Here is a 15,506-nt window from a genome sequence, read left to right on the forward strand (position 1 = left end):
CAAGGAGTTTGGTTTTTTGGGGATTTATTGTCAGGGCCCAAGTCTGGCAGTACGACTCTAGCAGGTCCAGGTTCTGCTGTAGCCCCTCTTTAGTTGGTGACAGCAGAACCAGGTCGTCTGCATAGAGGAGGAATTTAACCTTGGATTAATATAGGGTGAGGCCGGGTGCTGTAGATTGTTCAAGTAGTTTTGCCAATCCATTTATATAAATATTAAAGAGTATCGGTGAGATTGGCGAGCACTGCGTCACCCCCCGCCTCTGTGGGAAGTATTTTGTTTGTTTGTCTCCAATTTAAACTGCACATTTGTTGTTTGTATACATTGATTTAATTACATCATATGTTTTCCCTCCTACCCCGCTTTCGATAAGTTTCAGGAATAAACCGTCATGCCAGATGGAGTCGAAAACCTTCTGGAAATCTACAAAGCATGCGTAGATTTTGCTTTTGTTATGGTGAACGTGTTTGTCAATTAGGGTCTGTAGGGTGAAGATATGATCGGATGTTCTATAGTTTGGCAGGAATCCAATTTGGCATTTACTCAAGACATTGTGCTCCTCAAGGAAGTTTATAAGTCTTTTATTTATGATGCTACAGAATACCTTCCCCAGGTTACTGTTTACACAGATGCCTCGATAGTTGTTTGGGTCTATTTTGTCCCCACTTTTGTATATGGGCGTTATGAGTCCTTTGTTCCAGATATCAGGGAAATAACCGACACTCAGAGCCAAGTTGAAGAGTTTTAGGATAGCCAGTTTCATTTTGTTGTCTGTGTATTTAATCATCTCGTTTAGTATGCCGTCTGTCCCGCAGGCTTTTCCTGGTCGCAGGTCCTTGAGTTTTTCAAGAAGTTATTTTTCTGTTATTATGGCGTCTAGCGGGTTTTGGTTATCTTTTATGGCCATTTCTAGCTTTTCCAGTTTTTTGCATATTTGGTGTTGCTCTGGTCTTAGTGTGTTTTTCTGGTATAATTTTTCAAAGTGGTTTACCCATGTGTCCCCATTTTGAATGGCCAAATCGTCGTGCTGTTTTTTGTGTAGTGTTTTCAAGTTTTCCCAGAAACAATTGGAATCAATGGATTCCTCCATGGAGCTGAGTGTATTCTTAATATATTGCTCTTTTTTGGTTCTGAGTGTGTTTCTGTATTGTGTTAGTGTCTGACAATAAGTAAGGCGTAGTTCCTCGTTTTCTGGATGTCTGTGTTTTTGGTTTGATATTTTTCTAAGTTTTTTCCTCATGTTATGGCAATCTCGGTCAAACCATTTTTCATAGTTTTTTGTTTTGGGTTTGTTCATGCGAGCTTTCAAGTTTGCATTTGTTGCCAAATTATCAAAAATATTGTTTAGTTTACTAACTGCCCGGTTTACGCCTTCTTTATTGTGAGTGTATATGTTATCCAGAAAGGTGTCTAAGAGAGCTTGAGTTGATGCATTGCTAATTGTTTTCTGGTATTTTTCCGTGTCGTTTTTGGCCCATCTGTACGATTTTTTGATGTTGTACAGTTTACTGGGTTGTGTTTCTATGTTGTTTGTTTCTGTCTTTTTGAGGAACATAGTAATTTGACTGTGATCTGACAGTGTTGTTTGTGGTTTGACTGTGAATGCTCTGAAAGAGGATGGGTCTAAGTCTGTAATCATATAGTCTACTGTGCTGCAGCCAAGAGGTGAGCAATAGGTCGATCTTCCTAGGAGGTCTCCTATGAACCTACCATTGACAATGTACAGGCCCAGGTTTCGACAGAGCTGTAGTAGCTGTTTTCCGTTGGTATTTGACTGCTTGTCGCAGTTATGCCTGTATGGAAGGGAAGGGATGTCAAAGTGGTTATTCCCGAAAACATAATTGCTTCCCTGATTATTGGTGAAGTCTGGTTCTTCGCCCGTTCTTGAATTGAGGTCCCCACAGATCAACACGTTCCCCTGGGCCTGGTATTGGATAACTTCCCCCTCCATGTTGGAGACGGTGTCCTCTTTAAAGTACAGGGAATCGATTGGAGGGATATAAAGTGCGCAAATGTAAACATCTTGGGTGTTTGAGATAATCTCCCTCTCAAGTTTGAGCCACATATGGTTTTCGCCCTTTTTTATAAATTTGATGTAATTCTTAAGTTCTGTTTTAAACCAGATCAGTATGCATCCGGAGTCTCTGCCTTGGGTTACACTTGGTAATTTATTGGAGGGGACCACCAGCTCAGTGTACCCTTGGGGACAGCCAGTGTGTCCTTTTCCTTTATACCAAGTTTCCTGTAAAATGATAATATCTAGGTCTTTAGTTTCATCTATGAACTCTGGGGTCCTACTCTTCACTTCTCGCACTGAAGAGCGTAGACCTTGGATATTCCAGGTCGAAATATATAAGGATTTCATGTTAAGTTTGCTCTTTTACTATGATAGGTTAAAGAGTGGTACGTGTTTGTCGTGTCTAAGTGTGGGGAAAAAAAAGATCACTTCAGTTGTCCATAAAAGTAAATACAATTTGGTTACAGTTCTTTCTATTAATTAGTCCTTGATCCATAAGGCGGAAGTAGATGCTGCTGCACATCTGCTTATTGTCTCTTAATGGATTGTTTCTGTCTGAGGTATTGCGTACGTCCTGTGCATCTCTCCCTCTGTCTGGCTGGGAGCGGTCCTATTCCCCTGTGGGACAGGAGTGGTGCAGGTCTGATATTATTGTTTTGCATGGGGATCCTCTCTGGTCTCGGTTGGTGTGTTGGTGGTCCTTGTAGTGTTCCTGATATGTACCCCGCTGATCTCTGGTGGTCGGGGGGGGTCCTCTTGGAGTCTGGGTATGGACCCGATTAAAAGCGACGTCCTTCAGGGCTTTAGCAAAGATCGATATTCTTTGCCTTTGGATGTGGACGTGGTCGTAAAGACATTCCTCATCGAGGGTGGGGTGTTGGGCCAGGTGTACGTTGTGGTTTGATTCGCAGTCTCTTGCTATGCTGGTATTTATCTCATGAATTGTGTTGTTGTTGAAGTCTGTTCTCGGCAATATTGTGGCAGTGATTCTAGTGTTTGGAAATGTATTGCTTGCCTTCCTAATCATTGCTCTGAGCGATGTTGCTACTTCTTTCTGTTGGGTCTTTAGGTCATTTGTGCCCGTGTGTATTATTATGTGTTGGGGGGAGCCTCATCTGGCTTTGGTCAGCCATCCCATGGCTCTGTTTGTTGTTGGGCACCAGATCTTTTCTACTTTACTTCTAGGGAATAGCTTTTTCTCCCATAGAAATTTCCCATTTGAGTCTATGAGTATTACGACGTCAGCCTTGTTTGTGTTTACTGTCTGGTGGCTTTCGCTTGGACTCATAGTGTGTGTGCTGGGCTGGGGTGTCTGGTGTGTGCGTACCTCTTGTGAGCGGCTCGCTTGTGGTTCCACGGTGGTGGGGGAAGATTGCGAATCAGTATGCTGGTCGGTCTGTGTGGCACCCCTTGTATTGTGTGTCTGTTGCTTTTGTTCCGTGTGGGAGTGCAGCCGTTCCGTCCGGCTCTGTCTTGTCTTATCTCTAGCCTCTGGTTGCTGGTCTAATGGTGTTATCTCTCCTCTATGGCTCTCTTCTTTTTCTTGCAGCTCTTTCACCTGATTCCTAAGTAGATTCACCTGGTTCTCAAGTAGCTTCAGCTCTCTCTTGTGTCTCTCCCTCTCCTGATTTTGATCGTCATTCATTTTGAGGAACTCCTCTCTAAGTTTAACCATCTCTATCTCTAATTGATTAAATTTATCTTTTGGTTGTATCTGGCTGTGTGATCCCGGGGTATGTGTCTGGTCGGCCCTAGAAGGCTCACTCACTTCCTGGCTAGGCTGGTCGGCCCTGGAGGGCTCACTCACTTCCTGGCTATGCTGCTCTTCTCTTGGTGAGCTGGGAATGGTAGGGGGACTATGTGTGGCTTCCTCCCTGGTAGTTATGCTGGGGTTTGTCAGTTGTATCGTGTGGCTGTGGTTCCCCGGGGTTAGTGTCTGGTTTGAACTGTGTGGCTCGTTCACCTCCTGACCAGGCAGATTTTCTCCTGGTAAGTTGTCAATGTTGGGGGGAGTGCGGGCCACTCTGGGGCTGTTCCTTCCCCCCTTAGTTAATCTTTTCAGTGTCCTGAAGGCCGTTGCAAATTTGTCGAGGTTGCCTTGCACTAATATTGTTCCGGTATTGTACGCGTTGACCGTCGTGGTTGAACTGTCTCCTGGTGTGTTAATTTTCATTATGGACCCATTTGCGGTATTTTCTAGCTTAACATTGGTATAGTGTGATTTTATTGCTGTGATCCAAGCCGCTGGCTGATCTGAGTAGAAAATGAGGTTACTTTTTGTCCCATTGTTGTAACAGTCAGCAAAAAGTGTTTCTGGTTTTTCTCTCATCTGCTCATGCTTGATCGCTTTTATAGCTTTTTTTGCGGTGTTGGGGGGAATCTGGAAGCGGGGCTGTTGTGGATCTTCTGATTCGCTCATTTTTGGTAAAGTATTGTTGATCTTAGAATAAGCTTTTCTGTGGCCCCGGGTTTGGTGTTTCCCTCTCCCTGTTCGCGAACTTTCCCGGTCCCCCTCTCCGACCCCGTGGTCCCTGGGCCTCGGCTTCTGGGTTCACCCTTCTCAGGTCTGGGTCTGTGAGCCGCTGTTTCCCGGTGCCTTCGGGCTGTTCCCCTCCCCCTCAGAGGTCTCTGTGCCCCTGTCTCGGCCTGGCTCCTCGGACATTTCCCTGGCTTCAGTCTCCCTCCCTGGTCCCTGTACTCACAGTCTTGGTTTGCTTCTGGAAGCCTTCTGGTTGCTCCCCTTCTCCTCAGAGGTCTCTGGGCCTGGCTCCTCGGGCCTTTCCCGGGCTTTCTATCCCAGCCGCCGCTCGGGCTGTGCCTCGTTCGCCGTTCGGGTGCTGGAATGCGGCCGTCGCTCAGGTGCTGGACTGCGGCCGTCGCTCGGGTGCTGGATTGCGGTCGTCGCTCGGCCGTGTCTCGTTTGCCGCTCGGGCTCCCCGAGTCACCTCGTTCCGGCTGCCGCTGCGTCTCCGTGCGGCCTCCCCGATTCGCCTCGTTTCCCGAAGCGGCCTCCCCGAGTCTCCTCGCTCCGGCTGCCGCTGCATCTTCGTGCGGCCTTCGCCGAGTCACCGCGCCTCGGTTCCCGATGCGGCCGAGTCACCTCGCTTCTGCTGCTGCTGTGGCCCCGTGCGGCCGCTGTTCTTTGGTTTGTATGTTTTTTTTTCCCTTATTTCTTTTTTTTCTTTGGCTTTTTTTTTCTAATTTCCTCTGTTTTTTTTTTTCCTTTAGTGGTCTCTTTGGTGGTCTTTTCCTTCCTTACTTAATCTAGACTAAACTAAACTTAAACTTAACTAAACAAAACTGAACTAACTTAATCAGAACTAAATTTAACTTTAAAACCTTTTTAAACTTGAAATGAACCTTTTTTTCCCCACTTTAAAAACTAAAAACACTAAAAATTCAGCAGCCCATCTTCAGCGTGTGTATTCACTCTGTCTGGCTGTACACTTCCCCCCTAACATCTGTGGTTGGTAAAATTTTAGAGTCCATTATTAAGGAGACAGTAATGGGATATTTGGATAAAAATAATTTAATAGGACAAAGTCAGCATGCTTTTATGAAGGGGAAGTCATGTTTGACAAATTTGCTGGAGTTCTTTGGGGAAGGAATATACAGGGTGGATGAAGGGGAACCAGTGGACGTAGTGTTTTTAGACTTCCAAAAGGCATTTGACAAGGTGCCACACAAAAGATTATTGCTCAAGATAAAAAATCACGGGATTGGAGGTAATATTCTGGCATGGGTGGAGGATTGGCTATCTAACAGAAAGCAGAGATTTGGGATAAATGGTTCATTCTCATACTGGCAATCAGTAACTTGTGGTGTTCCGCAGGGGTCAGTGCTGGGTCCCCAACTCTTTACAATCTATATTAACGATTTGGACGAGGGGACCGAGTGTAACATATCAAAGTTTGCAGATGATACAAAGATGGGAGGGAAAGTAGTGAGTGAGGAGGACATAAAAAACGTGCAAAGGGACATAGACAGGCTAAGTAAGTGGGCAGAGATTTGGCAGTTGGAATACAATACTGGAAAGTGTTAGGTTATGCGCTTTGGAAGGTAAAATCATAGAGCAAGTTATTATCTTAATGGCAAGAAACTGGAAAGTACTGTAGTACAAAGGGTTCAGGGGGTTCTGGTGCACGAAACTCAAAAGGTTAGTATGCAGGTGCAGCAAGTGATCAAGAAGGCAAATGGAATGTTGGCTTTTATTGCGAGGGGGATAGAATATAAAAACAGGGAGGAATTGCTGCAGTTTTACAAGGTATTGGTGAGACCGCACCTGGAATACTGCATACAGTTTTGGTGTCCATACTTAAGAAAATACATACCTGCTCGCGAATCAGTACAAAGAAGGTTCACTCGGTTAATCCCGGTGATGAGGGGGTGGTCATATGAGGAGAGGTTGAGTAGATTGGGACTCTACTCATTGGAGTTCAGAAGAATGAGAGGCGATCTTATTGAAACATATAAGATTGTGAAGGGGCTTGATCGGGTGGATGCAGTGAGGATGTTCCCAATGATGGGTGAAACTAAAACGAGGGGGCATAATCTTAGAATAAGGGGCTGCTCATTCAAATCTGAGATGAGGAGAAACTTCTTCACTCAGAGGGTAGTAGGTCTGTGGAATTTGCTGCCCCAGAAAGCTGTGGAAGCTACATCATTAAATAAATTTAAAACAGAAATAGACAGTTTCCGAGAAGTAAAGGGAATTTGGGGTTACAGGGAGCGGGCAGCAAATTGGACATGAGTCTACGTTCAGAACGGTCATGGCCCTGTGGGTAGCGGAGCGGGCCCAGGGGCCGTGTAGCCTGGTCCTGCTCCTACTTCTTGTGTTCTAATTCTGTGTTGATTTCAGGAGATGGTTCTATTCACAGGGATTAGTGGAGACATCGAACATGCTGCCAGCTCGGTGTCCTTCAAGAGTAAATTGGGCCTGTTCCTGGCTGGGGTGGAGATCACCTTTTACAGAAGGTAAGTACTGTAGGAAATACAGGGATAGAATGATCTCCTGGACGAGTTTCGATCGCCTAGATGGGTCGGAGAGGAATTTCCCAGATTTTCTCCCAAATTGGCCATTGGGTTTTTTAACTGGTTTTTCGCCTCCCCGGGAGATCACATGGGTTTGGGTGGGATGGAGAGTGAAAGTAGATTTGAGGTTAGGATCAGATCAGCCATGACCTTATTGAATGGTGGAGCAGGCTCGAGGGGCCGATTGGCCTACTCCTGCTCCTATTTCTTATGTTCTTATGTTTTTCAATGAATCCAAAATTGATCACGATACAATGCAAAGTGGGACAGTAAGCTGTGAGGAGAACTAAAAGAGTATGCAGAGGGATACAGATAGATTAATTCAGTGGGCATTAAGATGGCAGACGAACTATAATGTAGGGAAATGTGAGGTTATTTACTTTGGTAGGAAGAATAGAAAAACAGAATATTTTATAAACGATGAGAAACTTTCAAATGTTGGTGTTCAGAATGATTTGGATGTCCACGTGCAAGGAACACAGAGAACTAGAATAAAGGTACAGCAAGCAATATGTAATGGAAATGGAATATTGGCCTTTATTGCAAGGGGGGTTGGAGTATAAGAGCAAGGAAGTCTTGCTACAGTTGTACAGGGCCTTGGTGAGACCACACCTGGAGTACTGTGCACAGTTTTGGTCTCCTTATCTAAGGAAGGAGATACCTGCCTTAGAGGCGGTGCAGCGAAGGTTCACTAGATTGATTCCTGGGATGAGAGGACTGTCCTATGATGAGAGATTGTGTAGAATGGGCCGATACTCTATGGAGTTTAGAAGAATGAGAGGTGATCTCATTGAAACATACAAGATTCTGTAGGGGATTGACAGGGTAGATGCTGAGAGGTTGTTTCCCCTGGCTGGAGTGTCTAGAACTAACGGGTATAGACTCAGAATAAGGGGTCGGCCATTTAAGGCCGAAATGCGGAGGAATTTCTTCACTCAGAGGGTTTTGAATCTATGAATTCTCTACCCCAGATGGCTGCAGATGCTCAGTCATAGAGCATCTTCAAGGCTGAGATAGATAGATGTTTGGAATCTAGGGGAATCAAGGGATATGGAGATCTGGCGGGAAAGTGGAGTTGAGGTCGATGTTCAGCCATGGACTTATTGCATGGGGGGAGCAGGCTCGAGGGGCCGAATGGCCCACTCCTGCTCCTATTTCTTATGCTCTTATGTTCTGATACCTGGGATGGCTGGAATGACGTATGAGGAGAGATTGGGTCGATTGGGCTTATACTCGCTGGAGTTTAGAAGAATGAGAGGGGATCTCATTGAAACTTTTAAAATTCGAACAGGACTAGACAGACTAGATGCAGGAAGGATGTTCCCGATGGCGGGGGAGTCCAGAACCAGGGGTCACAGTCTAAGGATAAGGGTTAAGCCATTTAGGACTGAGATGAGGAGGAATTTCTTCACCAAGCGAATGGTGAACCTGTGGAATTCTCTACCACAGAAGGCAGTTGAGGCCAATTCATTAAATATATTCAAGAAGGAGTTAGATATATTTCTTAAGGCTAAGGGATCAAGGGATATGGGGAGAAAGCAGGGACAGGGTACTGAGTTTGGATGATCAGCCATGATCTCATTGAATGGCGGAGCAGGCTCGAGGGGCCGTATGGCCTACTCCTGCTCTTATTTATTATGTTCTTATGAAAGATTTTTGGACTCTAATGGAAACAAGGGAGATGGAGATAAGGTGGCAAAGTGAAGTTGAGGTCGATGATCAGCCATGATCTCATGGACAGGCGGAGCAGGCTCGGGGGCCGAATGGCCTAATCCCGCTCCTATTTATTATATTATTGTGTTCTTATGTAGGCATGCATCCCTTCCATGGAGCTATTTCCTTTTCCATCCCGCTCAGAAGATGCCGGGTAGCCAGGCTCCAAAGCACTAAATTTGACTCCATGACATTATTAATTGTTTCACATATTTGGGGGACAAATTTGTACATGGGCGGGACGTAAAAAATGCATTATCGCTCCTGTCATCTGTAATCCGCTCAAGTCGAAATTCAGTTCCATTAACTTGATTAGATTGGAATATCGGACGTGTCGTACAACTGCTGATATTCAACGGCATTACCATCGCTGAATCCCCCACTATCAACATCCTGGGGGTCACCATTAACCAAAAACTTAACTGGACCAGCCACATAAATACTCTGGCAACAAGAGCAGGTCAGAGGCTAGATATTCTGCGGCGTGTGTCTGAACTCCTGACTCCCCAAAGCCTTTCCACCATCGACAAGGCACAACTAAGGATTGTAATGGAATACTCTCCACTTGCCTGGATGAGTGCAGCTCCAACAACACTCAAGAAGCTCGACACCATCCAGGACAAAGCAGCCTTCTTGATTGGCACCCCATCCACCATTTAAACATTCACTCCCTCCATCACTGGCATATCTTGGCTGCAGTGTATACCAACTATAAGATGCACTGCAGCAACTCGCCAAGGCTTCTTTGGCAGCACTTTTCAAACCCGCGTCCTCTTCCACCTAGAAGGACAAGGGCAGCAGGTGCATGGGAACACCACCACCTCCAAGTTCCCCTCCAAGTCACACACCATCCTGACTTAGAAGTATATCACTGATCATTCATCTTCGCTGGGTCAAATTCCTGGAACTCCCTCCCTAACAGCTCTGTGGGAGGACCTTCACCACACGGACTGCAGCGGTTCAAGAAGGTGGCTCAGCATCACCATCTCAAGGGCAACTAAGGATGGGCAATAAATGCTGGCATTGCCAGCGATGCCCTGATCCCATAAACGAATAAAAAAAAAATGCGAATCCGCCTGTTTGTTTCCAGGCCCTTGTCAAATTTCACCCGCATTGTATCTAATTCAATCGTATGCAGGGTATTATTTTGCGTTTTTTATTCCATATTAGTTACACCAGTGCATTAATAACTAAAAGCCAATCCAGGTACGAGTATTACAAATTAAGCTATTAAGATATCTGTCGCTGTTAGCGTCACCTAGAATCATATTGACCTGGATCTTACGGTCGGTGGCGTAACTACTCCGAACACAATGCGCACTTAGCTCAATGTACCAAGCACTTCCTTGGAGCTTTTCTCGGACATTAGAAACATTGCCTGGACAAAATCCGAAAATGCTTCCATTTCCGGCCACATACAGCTTTTAGAAATCTTTGGAATTGTCAGGCGGTATGTGTCAGGCCCTGTGCCCGTTTGCATAAGCTATTAAAATTGTAATGTTGCTGAGCAATTAGCCCCTACTCTTTGGCCAGTACTTAGAATATCCCCATCGGTGCAAATCATCTGTCAAGTCGGAATGGAACAGATAGCAATTTCGGGATGTTGTGCACGTGCATTCGCATGTGGAAATTCCAAACGTGCTGTACATTTCCATGGCATATTCTGGCCCATTATTTTTAACCTTATTCATTAAAGCAACACTGCACTTACACGTGTTATCAGCGTCGTCGTGACTCGTGACTCCACCTGCAGAGGCCGCCCTTTTGTAACATACACAGAAATGTTATATTATCCTAAACATAGCCCCAAATTAATGTTTATTCTCTGCACCAGTACCTAAGTTGCAATGAACTTGAGTGATTAAAGTATAATGTCATAATTTGCAGAAAACTATGAGTATCAAAATAAAATGTGTCTCATGGTATTCTCACCTCTCAATATTTTGCCTTCTTAATTGTCCTGCAAGGTTAACAACGGGAACATATAAATCACTATGTTAAATTTCGCAATAAAGTGACCCAAACTATCAAAATTTCCACTGTTGAATATTAATACAAGTGAAGTAGATTCAATTGTTTAATATGCACCCTTCCCAGAAGAAATCAAGGAATGGAGACGTGCATACGCACAAAAGGTGCAAGAAAATATGGAATGAGAAAGAAAAAAACAGTTTCCTCTACTTGGTTACCTCACCAACAACGCGAACTGCTTGCTGTTATAGGTCTAGAAATTCGTCTCTTCCTACCCCAAAATATTGACAACAAAGTCGGAAGCTATTACCACCTTAAATAATATTGGGCCTAAATTTGCGGTCGGATGTGTACCTCCGGAGTACGCCTCCGACCCGAAAAATAAATCCAAAAGTACCTGCTGGCTCTCAGGAAGGATATACTTGCCTTGGAGGTGGTGGATCGAAGGTTCACTAGATTGATTCCTGGGATGAGAGGGCTGCCTATGGTGAGAGATTGTGTAGAATGGGCCGATACTCTCTGGAGTTTAGAAGTATGAGAGGTGATCTCATTGAAACATTCAAGATTCTGTGGGGGATTGACAGGGTAGATTCTGAGAGGTTGTTTCCCCTGGCTGGGGAGTCTAGAGCTAGGGGTCATAGCCTCAGGATAACGGGTTGGCCATTTAAGACTGAGATGAGGAGGAATTTCTTCACTCAGAGGGCGGTGAATCTTTGGAATTCTCTGCCCCAGAGGGCTGTGAATGCTGAGTTGGTAAGTATATTCAAGGCCGAGATCGATAGATATTTGGACTCTGGTGGAATCAAGGGATATGGAGATTGGGCGGGAAAGTATAGTAGAGGTCGATGATCAGCCATGATCTTATTGAATGGCGGAGAAGGCTCTCGGGGCCATATGGCTTACTCCTGCTCTTACTTATTATGTTCTTATGTCACGGGCGTCGGAGTCATTGCGTCCTCAGGCTGCATAAAGGCCCACGGATCCCAGGTAGGCAAGTGGTTAGGAAGCGTCCCTCGATTCCCATGAGTCAGATCAGCACCCAATAATAGGCTGATGAACAAGATCAGAGAATGCGGAGTCAGGGGACAAGTGGCTGAATGGATTGCTGGCTGTCTTCAGGACAGGAAGCAGTGAGTAGGAGTAACGTGTAGCTACTCAGAATGGCAGGTGTGTCTAGAACGAGGGGTCACAGTCTCAGGGTATGTGATAGGACATTTAGGACTGAACTGAGTAGAAATGTCTTCACTCAGAGGGTGGTGAACCTGTGGAATTCTCTACCACAGAAGGCTGTGGAGGACAAGTCACTGAATCTATTTAAGAAGGAGATAGATCGATTTCTAGACACAAAAGGCATCAAGGGGTATGGGGAGAGAATGGGAATATGGTATTGAGATACATGATTAGCTATCATCATATTGAATGGCGGAGCAGGCTCGAAAGTCTGAATGGCCTACTCCATGTTTCTATGTTTCTATAGTGGCTGTGGGATCTTTTCCGTCCACCTGAGAGGGCAGACGGGGCCTCGGCTTAATGTCTCATCTGAAAGACGGCACCTCCGACAGTGCAGCACTCCCTCAGTACTACACTGAGGACTGTCAGCCTAGATTTTTGTGCTCAAGTATCTGGAGTGGGACTTGAACCCACAACCTACGGACTCAGGCGAACTGAACCACAGATGACACGATCAAGGGTAAAGGGTAGCTATTCACAGTGGCAGAAGGTGGGTAGTGGTGTTCCAGAAGGATCAGTGCTGGGACCACTGCTGTTCACAATTTACATTAACGATTTAGACTTTGGAATCAAAAACACTATTTCTAAGTTTGTGGATGACACCAAATTGGGGGGGATAGTCAATACTGAGGAGGACTGCAACAAATTACAGGGGGACGTCAGTAAATTTGGAGAATGGGCATATAATTGGCACATGAAGTTCAACACGGAAAAATATGATGTACTACATTTTGGGAGGGATTGTGGGGAGGTCACTGGTCACTTGGAGGATGCGAGGCTCGGTCGTGTAGAGGATTAAAGGGTCTCGCAGTACAAATTCACAAATCTCGAAAAGTTGCAACACAGGTTAACAAGCGTATAAAAAAGCAAACCAAGCATTGGGTTTATTTCTAGAGGGATAGACTTGAAAAGTAGGGAAGTTATGCTAAACCTGTATCGAACCTTGGTTAGACCACACTTGGAGTACTGCGTACAGTTCTGGTTGCCATATTATAAAAAGGATATAGAGGCACTGGAGAGGGTGCAGAGAAGATTTACAAGGATGATACCAGAAAGGCGAGGGTTTACATATCAGGAAAGGATGAACAGGCTGGGTCTCGTTTCTCTTGAAAAAAAAGGCTGAGGGGTGACCTAATAGATGTCTTTAAAATTATGAAACATTTCGATAGAGTGGATATAGAGAAAATGAATCCACTTGTGGGGAAGAACATAACTGGAAGCCATCAATATAAGATAGTCACCAAGAAATCAAACAGGGGAGTCAGGAGAAACTTCTTTACCAAAAGAGTGGCGAGAATGACGAACTCGCTACCACAGGGAGTGGTTGAAGCGAATAGTATAGATATATTTCAGGGAGGCTGGACAAGCATATGAGGGAGAAGGGAATAGAGGGTTACGCTGATAGAGTTAGATGAGGAAAGATGGGAGGAGTCTCGAATGGAGCATAAACACTCGCATGGGCTGCCTGGGCTGAATGGCCTGTTACTTTGCCGTATATCCTTTGTAATCCTACGTAAACACATTAGAAGGGAGAATCCACATAAGCAAATGAAAAATCCCCAAACAAATAATAATTTACAAAATTCTAATAAAAATAAATATTCTCATGTTCAAAATTAATTAAAAGCTCCATATTAAGCATTTAAAATAAAAATTGAATTGTCTGAAAAATAATTTTAATTCAGGACAAAATTTAGATGAGTTAATTTTAAAGGTTTTTGTATATTTTTATCATTTAGAAAATGTAATTTAACATCTATTTTAACCCTTACGCTGGTAAAAGCAGGGCCAGTGCCTGCTTTTACCAGGCGTCAGTGTTTTCCTGGGCACTCACTGAAGTAGATGAGTCATCTCAGGAGTAGTGACCAACAAATGACACGATTTCAGGTCCAAATAGAAAGAGAAAAGGTCTATGCAAAGATGAGTGAGCGGATTGAGGCAATGTGAAAAGACAGAGCTTGACAGACAGGACTGTAGATCAGCAATGGGATTTTGTTTTAAATTGCAAGGGCATGTAATAAATATCTACCATTTGAAAAAAGAGAGCAATTCTGGACCCCGTATGCACACAGCTTCTTTTTAATCCCGAGATAGTCAAATCCAAATCTGCTCCAGCAATAGAGTTTTTTTATGGCACATGCGATGATCACCGCGACAGGTCGCCAATTCCGGTTTATCGGGCATGCGCAGCGTTACGCCAAAAACTGGAACTTGCGGGGCCATTCTGAGGGCTTCCAATGGTGTGTACGCTGTGCATACGCCGTCATCGGCCCCGCAATATCCGGGCCAATATATTCTGGAGATCCGACTAGACAGAGAAGCCTTTCCAAAGCAAGCAGACAGAACTCTTCAACATTTGCCTTACCGTCACCTTTCACAATCTTAATGCTGGACTGAGGACTGCAGGCTGTTTGAAAGGCCTGACCAGCTTTTCAACGATCTTAGTTCATGTGAAAATTCGTACTTTTTTCCCCCATGATCACTTACTTCTCTTCGCGATCAAGAACCAGGTCAGCGGCACAACCAGTAAAACGATGAGCCCAGCAGCACATCCCAGGCCAATGTTCAGCAATAAACTGTTATCTGCACCTATACAGTGATAGAAAGATGGAAGATTGCTAAGATTTCATCAGCACACAAGAAATGTCAGCGTTTACGTCCAGCAGAATGTCCAGTGCATAAAAGGGCACTAGATGATATTCTCTGCTTGACTGACTGCTTTGCGTCAGTGACACATTCTACCTCACGCCCGAAATTAAATTCATTTGATGTGAGTATGATTATATGGGGGTGAAATTGAACATGGGTGGAAAATTCAAAGAAAACATCAGTATGGCACTGTTCGCTTATTTTACGCCCCGTTTGAGATCCAGTTACATTGCGCTCGACATTACACTCGGGCGGTGGCGCAGGATCGGTGATATCAGATCGGCCGTCCATTATATGATGCTCATGATATTCAATTCCATTGCAGACCGATACCGCCCATATGGCGCCCATTCTGCGCCAATGCCCGAGTCAAATTTCTAAGCTCTATATCCTCACATATCTCTGTATAGAGGGACTTTTCCTGCTGTCTCCCCTCTAATATTGTATTTACTACACTTTCTTATAGACCCCTAACTATTGACACTAGTTTGCTTCTATCATGATTTTAAATTATCATAGAAGCCAACTTCCGTGCTTTCATAATTTAAAAAACATAGGCCCAGAAATTCGGTTCCCCACGGGTGAGTACGCACGGGGTACTCACCCGTAGGCCCAATGGAAGTGCCGATTTCGTTCATGCACTGCGCATGCACGAGAAACCGGAACTTCTGTTCCCTTAAAGGAAGGGGTTCACAGATGGAACGCGTGCGCCGGAGAGGCAGCGCGTGCGCATCGAACTTACATTTTTTTCCCAGGTTTCTCCGGGAAGGTAAGTCTCCAGGAGTTACACTTTTAAAAAGCAGGCAGAAGGCTTGCTTTTAACAAGGTAAGTGGTGAATTAATTAAAATAAAATAAAAATTTTCCACAGGTTTTTTAGTTTTAAATACTTTAAAGAAA

The 15,506-nt window shown here is 44.6% G+C and overlaps 1 protein-coding gene across 1 annotated transcript in view; it reads right to left on the reverse strand.

Annotated features, from left to right (window-relative positions):
• LOC147085067 (immunoglobulin superfamily member 1-like) overlaps positions 1–15,506 on the reverse strand; it is a 117,111-nt gene that overhangs the window by 5,406 nt on the left and 96,199 nt on the right. The window contains exons 5-6 of the mRNA XM_085979418.1: positions 10,691–10,718; positions 10,470–10,519 (exon numbers count right to left, since the gene is read on the reverse strand). Coding sequence (XP_085835544.1) covers positions 10,470–10,519; positions 10,691–10,718 — 78 coding nt within the window. The remainder of the gene's footprint in view (positions 1–10,469; positions 10,520–10,690; positions 10,719–15,506) is intronic.

Source organism: Somniosus microcephalus, unplaced genomic scaffold (genome assembly GCF_052327205.1).
Source record: "Somniosus microcephalus isolate GS21.2 unplaced genomic scaffold, FLI_Smic_1.0 unresolved_chr9, whole genome shotgun sequence".
NCBI classification, from domain to species: Eukaryota; Metazoa; Chordata; class Chondrichthyes; order Squaliformes; family Somniosidae; genus Somniosus; species Somniosus microcephalus.